The 10,357-nt window shown below is 31.5% G+C and overlaps 1 protein-coding gene across 1 annotated transcript in view; it reads left to right on the forward strand.

The window, feature by feature from the left end:
* LOC114328730 (splicing factor U2AF 50 kDa subunit) overlaps nucleotides 1-10,357 on the forward strand; it is a 28,880-nt gene extending 18,523 nt beyond the window's left edge. The window contains exons 5-8 of the mRNA XM_028277673.2: nucleotides 1,901-2,023; nucleotides 6,503-6,676; nucleotides 7,603-7,746; nucleotides 10,101-10,357. Of these exons, the coding sequence (XP_028133474.1) occupies nucleotides 1,901-2,023; nucleotides 6,503-6,676; nucleotides 7,603-7,746; nucleotides 10,101-10,232 (573 nt within the window). The 3' untranslated portion in view covers nucleotides 10,233-10,357. The remainder of the gene's footprint in view (nucleotides 1-1,900; nucleotides 2,024-6,502; nucleotides 6,677-7,602; nucleotides 7,747-10,100) is intronic.

A 10,357-nucleotide genomic window follows, 5' to 3' on the forward strand; every position in this document is an offset into this window, starting at 1 on the left:
TTAACACAAAGTTTCGTTTATGCATTTCATTTTTAAAAAATTAAAATTTTTGGCTCACACAGCCAAAATTATTAAAAATTATAAAAGTAAGGAAACAAAAACAGGATTATACATAAGAGTAAAAGGACTTAAAGATTAGAAAAAGAAGAAAGCAAAAAAAATAACAAAAAACGGCGGCTCTTGTGTAAAAAACTGTAAATTTACTGGATCAGATGCTTCATATTTTGTTCTTACTTTATTAACTGACCATATAACATTAAAGTCTTTTCATGTACAAATTCTCCAGCATGTTATATTTCTTTAAAATGAAAAATTTCGTTAAGGATGGATTTGGCTGCAGTTGATTTTTTGAGGAATATTTATATACATTTTGAACTATTTATTAAACAAAATATCTTTGCTGAGCAAAGTAGACTTTTTTACTTTTCCCTTTTTAAAACTTGGTAAACTTAAAACGATTGAAAATTCTTGCCAATTTGCAAACATGTTGTAAATAAAGTCTAGTTTACGAAGAAAAAAGTCTAAAAAGTATATTAAAATACTCCACTTACCTTCAGTCATAGCATCCACTATAAACTAACAAAATAATACACGTCTATAGTTCTATATGAAAACCAAACAATGCCCCAATATGATTGTATATGTATAACACACTTAATTTTTATTTGGTCCGCTGTCATTTAATCACAACTTTACACTAATATAAATATATGATCTCATAGGCGCCCATGGGCATGGCCACGGCCCCCTAGCTTTTCTGTTGCTTTAAACTAATATATTGTCATCCAAAGTATACAAAATGTAACGTGCAACATCTTCACGTCTGGCCCCTCCCCTAAAAATTTTTAGATGGGAGCCCATGCATGATCTGCTTGTATTGTTGTATCCTTAACGGTCGTTTATGATTCTCAAAAACCTACAGACCAAGGTTCATATAAAATCTCTCAGGTATACCTATAAACTTAGATTTTTACATTTTGGCTAGGTTTTCGGCGAAATTCACCACTGTGCGCTGGGGCTGAATACAAAATCAAACACAAAAGGCCCAACGAATGTCTTGTGTAATTGTTTCCTACTCAAGTGGCTAGCTTACAAAGATACCATCTATTGTGATGTCCGTGAACGAAAATGATTTAATAATATTATTTCCTGTCCTTTGTGTTATATGAAACGACCCATCACTGTTATTAAAATACACAGCCTAACAAATAAATGGTAAATTAATATTTATGTATAATAATGTACTCAGAATCAAAGGTGAATCAGGCTTGCACAAAAGTTTTTATTGCCACTTATAAACATGTTAATTATGCGAATAAAAAGTTTAGTTTTATCTATCTAATATCACTAAGTCTTATTGGATTCGCATTATCGAAATAATACCTTGGAATTATACTGTCCAGCTGTGAAGACAAAGAAATGAGAGATCAAGTACAAAAAGCGGAAATGAGAGTACTGAGATGAATTACAGGAAATGCGATGAGAGAACGAAAGAGGAGCGAAAATATTAGAAAAAAATGTAACATACAGCGTATAAACTAATGGACACCAAATAGAAGAAAGAATGTAATACCCACATATGCAGAATGGAAGAGACCCGTGTGGTCAAAATAGCAGGAGATAAATCACCAAGTATCACACTACCGCGCAAAAAGAAGCAGAAGAATCAAGCTCAAGGGGGAACACCTGTGATTATGAGATATTTAAGTAAGATTATTTTTACGCAAAGAACAAAAAATTGTAATTCAATAGTTGTAGTTTATTAATAAACTTTTAATAATAAATTTTGATATCACAAGTTACTTACTAAAACAGTTAATAATGTCACTTCGCTTACTTGATTCTGAGTTCATCGTTTCCTGTATATTAATAACAATTCTAATTATCATAAAATATGTAGGTAAAGGAACTGCTTATGTCTTTTGGACAATTGAGGGCTTTCAATCTCGTGAAGGACACTGCATTTGGATTAAGCAAAGGATATGCATTTGCTGAATACATCGATATTACAATGACGGACCAGGTACGTACAACTTCATGTTTAGCAACTTTAAAAATTCTTGTTGATACATATCGAGGGGTTCGAGCAAAAACCCGATAAATATCAAAATTATGAAATCCGGTATTTTCAACGAAAACTTTTCGTTTATAAATTTGCAAAAGTCTGTGTGTTATTGCGTTGCCGCTCCTGCAATACTTAGAGCAGATGTATCGATGGATTCTTATGTAGTTTTGTCTTCTGAATCCAAATCTGAAAACGGCATTTCGATATCTCTAACCGTCTTCGAGATAATCGACCTCAAAATCTAAAATGTGACGTCACAATCCGGTTATCTCCTACCAGGCACTAAACGTCGGCTGAAATCTTTGATTAGGAAGTAGGCTACTTTTTTAATCTGAATTTGTTAAGCAAAGCAAATGTTATTATTTACATTTAAGTTTGACACTTCGTGAATGTCAAACTAAATTTCAAATTATTTAGCTATTAATGAAATATAAATGACATTTTATAGTGAATTTAATTATTATATAAAATAATATGTGTAATAAATGTATAAAAATACAATTTGAGTATATTTTGAAAGCAATAATAGATATTATACTATATTAATAATGAATCAGTAGAAACGATTAGGTATATTTAAATTTGGTAAATTATCTAAACTCCACTCGACCAGCGACCAGCGCACACAACTCAAAACACAAGTACGCAAATACGGTTGCGTGAAGCGTGTAGATCCAAGTAGCTGTAGATCCAAGTAAAGTGCATCAGTAAAAAATATCTTTATCATGTACGTATTATTTATTTTACAATATTGGAAAATTGTTATTTAAAATGTGGTTTGGAATAAAAAAGTATGTTCTGATATATGAAATTACATCCTTCTAATGGAAAAAAATATTTGACGAATTTTCTCAAATTATGGATACCAACATCATTTTCATTTATAACTCTTGTATTTTTAATTTGACGAAGAAAAGTTATTCTTCATAAAAATCTCTTCTTGGTCTAAGATTTATGATGCAACCATCATGAATCAAATTTTATTAATTTTATACGAGGTATGTAAAAAAATATGAATTTCGAGTAAAGTATCTTTATAGTTCACAACATTTAAATTAGAATGAGGTACTTGCACATTAAAACATAATTTTTAATTCTAAAAGTTTTTCGTAATAGCAATTTTCTATATTATGAATTTAAATAGGTATATAAACAAAGTTTTCGTTATGATAATGCTCGCATTTTCAGCTTGTTATTTCTGCTGTAGTAAAAACACGTCTCCTGCCACTGGTAATAGTTATTTATGTACCAAGTCAGTAAAGTGACTCTTTATCGAACGAGTCTGATATTACGAGAAGAGCGAGCGAAGCGAGTAACAGACGAGTTCTATAAAGAGCCTTTACTGACGTGGTGCATACAAAATTTTATCGCCAATCATAAAAAACATTAACACTTACTTAATTACATCCTAATGAAAAAAGGGTGTGTGTACTTGGTACGCACGTAAGACGTTATACTTCTGTTATTATGATTCCAACGAAATAAATATATTTTAAACAGTTTAATCGTATTTTTGTTTAAATTTTAAACCAATTTTAACACTTAAAATAAAATACCAAAAATTAAAAATACCGTTAATAGTTACGTTATTGTTTATGAAGTGTAGCCTACCGTAGCGCAGTTGCTTTTCCCTTGATGAATAGTAGAAATTCTAAATAAATATATTTGCTAACAAATTATCATTAATATCTGTCACCGTCCTATATAAATATAATCCAATTAACAAAAACACCATTTCATAATATACAATTTGTATTTGAATCAATACAAAACTAAAAATATTTAAGAATTTTATTAATTTTAGACGAAATAAAAATTTCGTGTGACAGTTATGACGATGGCAGAAAGCTTTTGCATGATGGCCGATATCGATGTTTAATCGATAGTTATTATCAATATTGAATAAGTACCTAATTACTAAATCTGTAAAGTTTTGATTTATGTTTTATGAATATAATTGTAAAATATTTTTAATAATTAAAGTAAATAAATTTTAAGTTCACTCAAATAAATAATCGATTACTGCCATCGACCACTTACATTCAATCTCACTTTATTTTGATTAATCGCGGCAGGTAAAGTAAAATTCTTCTTTCAGTACAATAAAGTGTTACTTTACTGCCGCAAATGGCGTCAAACGAGTACAATAATGAATGAATTTAGTGACGGTTGGCGATAAATGTTATTATTTGATATTAACATTTTTAAGCACAATAACTAATAAAAACCAAACATGGTAAAAACCGTTATTATATATAAAAATCATATTTTTAAATAACACCAACCCGACATATTATATCTTTACTGATAAAAATACTTTGTTGTAAACATATTTATAATATGAGAATCCGGTAGACTCATTTATCTTCTTTTTCCTGTGTAAAGTTACTAATTTTATTAGAAATATTTCTAAGTTAAAAACTGATAATTAATTTTACAGGAGATGAAGATTACAAAATTATTCATTGTGACAAAATAGATTCATGCGAAAAGCGAAAATCCGATAAAGAATTTTAGACTATGATAGTTTATTCAATTTCAGCACACTTTTTTCCTGCGAAAACCCAGTAAAGATGGCGTAAATTGACAATTGAATATTACGAAAACAAAAAAAGCGGTTAGAATGGGGCCCATATTTAAAATGAAAAACAAACTCAGAGCTTCCAAGGTTCCACAGCAAATCAATTGTAGTAAATTTAAATTTAATGTAATTTACTATAATTTAAGTGTACTGAAAAGTTGTCTGAAGGCTATTGAAATTCTGTAGAAATTACTGGAGTCTAGTAGTAGTAGTCTAGTCTAGAAAAATTTTTATTTTGTACAATATAACTGTCAAACTAAATTAGGACTAGACTTGTCCCTAAAACTTCCCAAAGAAAGAACGAACATTTAGTAAGAAATGTTTCTTTCCACTAGCTTACCATGAATGAATTCCAGTGTGTCAAAAGTTTTTTAATAAACGCTGTGTATATTCTTAGATGATAAAATAAATGCTGTAGCTAACAGTTATTCTACTGGATGATATTTTAAAGAAGACAATAGCGGAAAACGGTAACCAGTTAATAAAAATATCAGAAGATATTGGTTTGAATTAAAAAACTCCTACTCTACGCCCTAATAGGCTAAAACAAATTTCATTCCAAAAAGCAATCATAGACTTACCGACTTCGGGCAATTTACCAAAGTTATATAAAAGTACCTTTCCAATAAGTGAAGCAAAGAAGACGGATTTGATAAAGATATGCCAAGAAAATATTTTCCAGAAGAGGTGCATGCTTGAATAACAAATTTAAAAACCTGTAATTATATCGTAGATCGAATTCCAGACGTAATGATGTGAGAAGAATTGGAAGAAGACACATTTTACCTTTTAATTTTCTAAAAAGAATGCAGATTAATTTATTTTTGTTGGAATAACATACAATTAACTTTTATTTTATAGTTAAAAAAATTCAAAATAAAAACCAATAAAATCAAATATTATACTCATTCAACGAGGTAAAACCCGATAAATATCACGTTTTATTTTTTTTTTGTAAATAAGTTTTTATAAATTAAACTTAAAATAAATTATTCTAACTAAATATTAAATTCTCTGCCATTTGGCTATAACAAATATTTGATAAAACTTCCTGTGACGATATTAAATCTTCTTCAAACTTCCTAAAATCTTTAAATCGCGATTATCTCTAAACAATGGTTTTGTTAGTTATCGGGTTTTCGCTCAAACCCCTCGATATACTCAAGTCAACAGCAAACTATAATAATTGTACAGAAATATCTGAAACTGCGAAGGGGGTTCAGGTAGCAAATCAAGGAGAGGGGACTTCAGTTAAATGCGTTGGTGGAAAGAGTTAACATACATTTAAAACGCATTGTGCACGAAATCAGTGGTTTTGCGATATTGCCAGATAAAATCGTCGAATAGTTGTTTATTTAGAATACATTGAATATTTCCTGTGTTGTTTGAGAAGCTTTTTCATTAATAAATTGTTTCTTGTTTACACAGGTAAATCATTTTGGGAGATTGTGATTATGCTGAAATGTATTACTAAGTTTTGGCTTCATTATCCTTCAAACATGTGGCTAAAGGTTTTAAACCAAGACCAGAAAACAAAAAAAAAACAAAAAAAAATATTTTAATATTTTTTAATAAACATGAATATTACAAGTGTCAAAAATAGGACACTAAGTGCACAGTCCCGTGAAATTATACACAATATTTTAAAATTTACGCAGAAGGAAGCAGAAAGGAATTTTCCGTGAAACAGGTAACTAATAAAAAACCGAAAAACCTTTGAAATCCGCTTGATCTGACAACGTCGCGTAACCAAAATTTTCGATCTCTCTGACCTTGACAGTTTCAGATATTTCTGTCAACCTGTAATTACTTAATCTTATTCCAGCTACTATTTCATGTTCTATTTCCATTTTTAGGCTATAGCTGGTCTAAATGGTATGCAATTGGGAGATAAACGATTAATTGTTCAAAGAGCTAGTGTTGGAGCTAAAAATACTACAGTGTTGCCTGCTGTTCAAATTCAAGTGCCAGGTCTCAGTTTGGTCGGTGCTTCAGGACCTGCAACGGAAGTATTGTGTCTTCTGAATATGGTAAGTCGCAAAATTATATTTTCTTATAAAGGATGTTGACTTTGAGAACCAACAGAGAAAATTTAGCAGAGACATGGAGATTGTATTGCTGGGATCTATAGAAATATAATCAACACCAGTAACTTTTCAAGAAACCCCTGAAGAAATGGAAGAAGAACCTAAATACTCGAGAATGAAATAAGACTGGTGATCAGTAAACTCAAGTATAATAAACACCAGATCCAGATATGATAAATGATAACAGCAAAAATGTTCAAAGCCACAGAAGAAACCGAAATAAAATTGGTATGGTATACCAAGCAATCGCCTGACGACTGGACATAATCTACAATAACGACAATACATAAAAAGGCAGTTTCCATAGATGCGACAACTATAGAACCATCTCCCTTGTCTCACGTGCCAGTAAAACAATGCTACACATAAATCAATGGGACTCTGAAAAGTTTTCTACACAGGGAAATACCCCAAGAGCAAACTGGATTTACCAAAGGTGGTACTTGAGAACACCTTCTAAACATCAGACAAATAATAGAAAACTCTAGAGAATTCAATATCCCACTATATAATTGTTTTATAGATTATTGCAAAGCATTCGCCATAGTCAAATGACAACACTTAAGATTTAAATACCACAACACGTAATTTTGCTTATAACTGAACTATACAAACACATTACTGAAACAGAAGTGCTTGATACACTCTTAATCTAATTCCATCCAAAACAAGATGTCAGACAAGAATGTATACTGTCTCCACAATTGTTTAACATATATGGGGAGCATATTATGAGAAGAGCGGTCCGCCAGTACTACATCCATGTCATAATCTTAATATTTTGAGGTTAAGTTCTTACAATACTGTCTACTATTCCATAAAACATATTATTTAATAAGTCAACAATACAATATATTAATATTTTATAGGTCACACCTGATGAGTTAAAAGACGAAGAAGAATATGAAGATATTCTTGAAGATATCAAGGAAGAATGTAATAAATATGGTGTTGTCAGAAGTATTGAAATTCCGAGACCCATTGATGGTGTTGAAGTACCAGGTTGTGGAAAGGTATGTCTCTATCTATCTAATCAGCCCTAACATCCATCCTTGGATATAGGTCTCCTCTTCCTTTTTCCATGCCTTTCTATCTTGGGCAATTTGCATACATTTTGACTCAGTGTGTTTCTTCAGGCATCTGACCATCGCATCCATTCTTCGTCTTTCCCTTTTTCGTTTGTGGTGGTATGTGATAACTTCCAGTATTTTTTAATGTACTCTAGCTCTAATGTAGCTCTTGAAAGATGGCGTCTTGGATTTAGTTTTTCTTAAATGTCTCCAGAACGCTTCTTTTTAGAAAAACTAAAATATGTAGGTAGGTACACTTATTTATCTTGTAGAGATAAAAATCGACTACATCAATTACAAATTTCTAGTACCTGTCATAGGCGCCCGTTTTGAGTAGGGCAACGGTTATTTTATCGCATAACTTTTTTGTCTTTTAACTTCTAAGCATTTTTAATACTGGATTACTAAATTGTGTATTTTAGTAACAAAAGGTACTCTTGCTTCAAGTCGGCAGGATGCATCGTTTTCTAGAAAAAACGATTTGAAAATTTTTCGTCTGTTGAATTTGAAAAATAATTTAAAAAAAAACTATTTACAAAAACGAAAACCGATATGATTTATGTAATAACCGAACATATATACGGTCATATGCGTCCGTTTTGGGTAGGTCAACGGTTATTTTATCGCATAGCTTGTTTGTCTTTTATTTTTAAGCATTTTTGACACTTGATGATTAAAATATGGGGTATTCCAGTACTAAAAATTACTCTTACTTTAAGTCGGTAAAATACACCGCTTATTTTTGAAAAAAAAATTCAATTTTTTTCAAATTCAATAAACGAAAAATTTTTAAATCGATTTTTCTAGAAAACGATGCATCCTACCGACTTAAAGTAAGAGTACCTTTTAGTACTAGAGTACCTGACAATTTAATATTCCTGTGTCAAAAATGCTTAGAACGCAAATACATAAAAGTTATGCGATAAAATACCCGTTGCCCTACCCAAATCGGGCATCTATGACCGGTACTAGAAATTCATAATTGATGGAATCGATTTATTTTTGGAAGATAAATAAGCGTACCAGTTTTCATTTTTCTAAATAGAAGCGTTCTGGAGATATTTAAGAAAAACTAGTTAAATGACGCCATCTTTAAAGAGCTCTAGCTCCCTTAGGAAGCATTTTCGGACTAGGTGAATTGGGTTAAATTGTCTTAAAATTATCTGAAGAATCTCCGGTCTTCGACCGTCTACAGCAGTTTTGACACATGACCAGATTTTGACACAAAAGTTGCGACCATCTTCTTTGACACACTTCGAGAACTTTTGTTGGGTTTTCCTCATAGTGAAACACCCACACAGCTGATTGGCGTTTATTTTCCGGTTCGTAGGAGTAAATCCAAGATTCATCGCCACTAACAATACTATAAACATTTTTTGGGGTTCCTTTATTGAGCCGTTCCAATGTTTTTCGACACCAACTGACGCGAACCGCTTTTTGCTCTTCTGTTAGCAAATGAGGGATCCAACGGGAAACCAACTTCATAACACCCAGTTCTTCATGTAGGATCTTTTAGACCGAGGTCTTTGAAGTGAAGATGCCTCTATCTCTCGGTATGTTACACGGCGGTCATTCTTAATTAGCCAACGAACCAATTGCATCAATGTTTTGCTATGTGACTGCTGTTTTGGGTGGACCTGACCTGGATTCATCGCTGAGACTAGAACGACCACGCTGCAATTCGTAATATCAGCGGGAAATAGTTGACCAGTGTGATGCTTCATTCTCAAACAGAAACCATTTCAACGAGACATTGCTGTTGGGATAATCCTCTCTATAATTGTAAAAAATTATTACTCGAAAATGTTCTCTACTAAGATCTACTTTTCGACTGACTTGCTGATTTCAAAAATTCACTGTATCCACACGACTTGTATTGAAATGAAATTCTGGATTTATATCAACAAAAGATTGAGGTTACATTTGTGTCAGAAGGTTTTATTGATGGCGCCCTCTAAGGGCTATATGCAAAACTAAAAAGACTTTCTTTCTCCCCTTCTTTGTACATTATCAGGGTGTCGGATTTGGGATCGCTATTTTAATTTACATTCACCCATCTCTTCAATTCCTCGAGTGATTTTCCTTTAACTTTTCCCGCCTCTACTACTTCTGTATCCATTTTTTTCTTGGTCTGCCTCTTTTTCTTTTCACGATGTTCTTTGCCCATACCAATTCATTTGTCTCTTTTTTAGTTTATTCATTATTGGTTAACTATAGCATATATAACAACTAAAAAGAAAAACCTCGTAATATTTGATTTACACAATAAACTAACTATAGATTTTTTTTATTTATAGGTATTTGTCGAGTTCAATTCTGTGTTGGATTGTCAAAAGGCACAACAAACTCTGACCGGAAGGAAATTCAGCAATCGTGTGGTGGTGACATCATACTTCGATCCAGATAAATATCATAGACGAGAGTTTTAAATTTCGACTTACAACATTTTACTACTAAGAATTATTTACATGAATTACACATTCGTATTAAAATATTTGTAATATCTAAAGTTTGTTTATAGGTATAAATAAAGTAGACTTAGGTTTTAGACCAA

Source organism: Diabrotica virgifera, chromosome 7 (assembly GCF_917563875.1).
Source record: "Diabrotica virgifera virgifera chromosome 7, PGI_DIABVI_V3a".
Lineage (NCBI taxonomy): Eukaryota > Metazoa > Arthropoda > Insecta > Coleoptera > Chrysomelidae > Diabrotica > Diabrotica virgifera.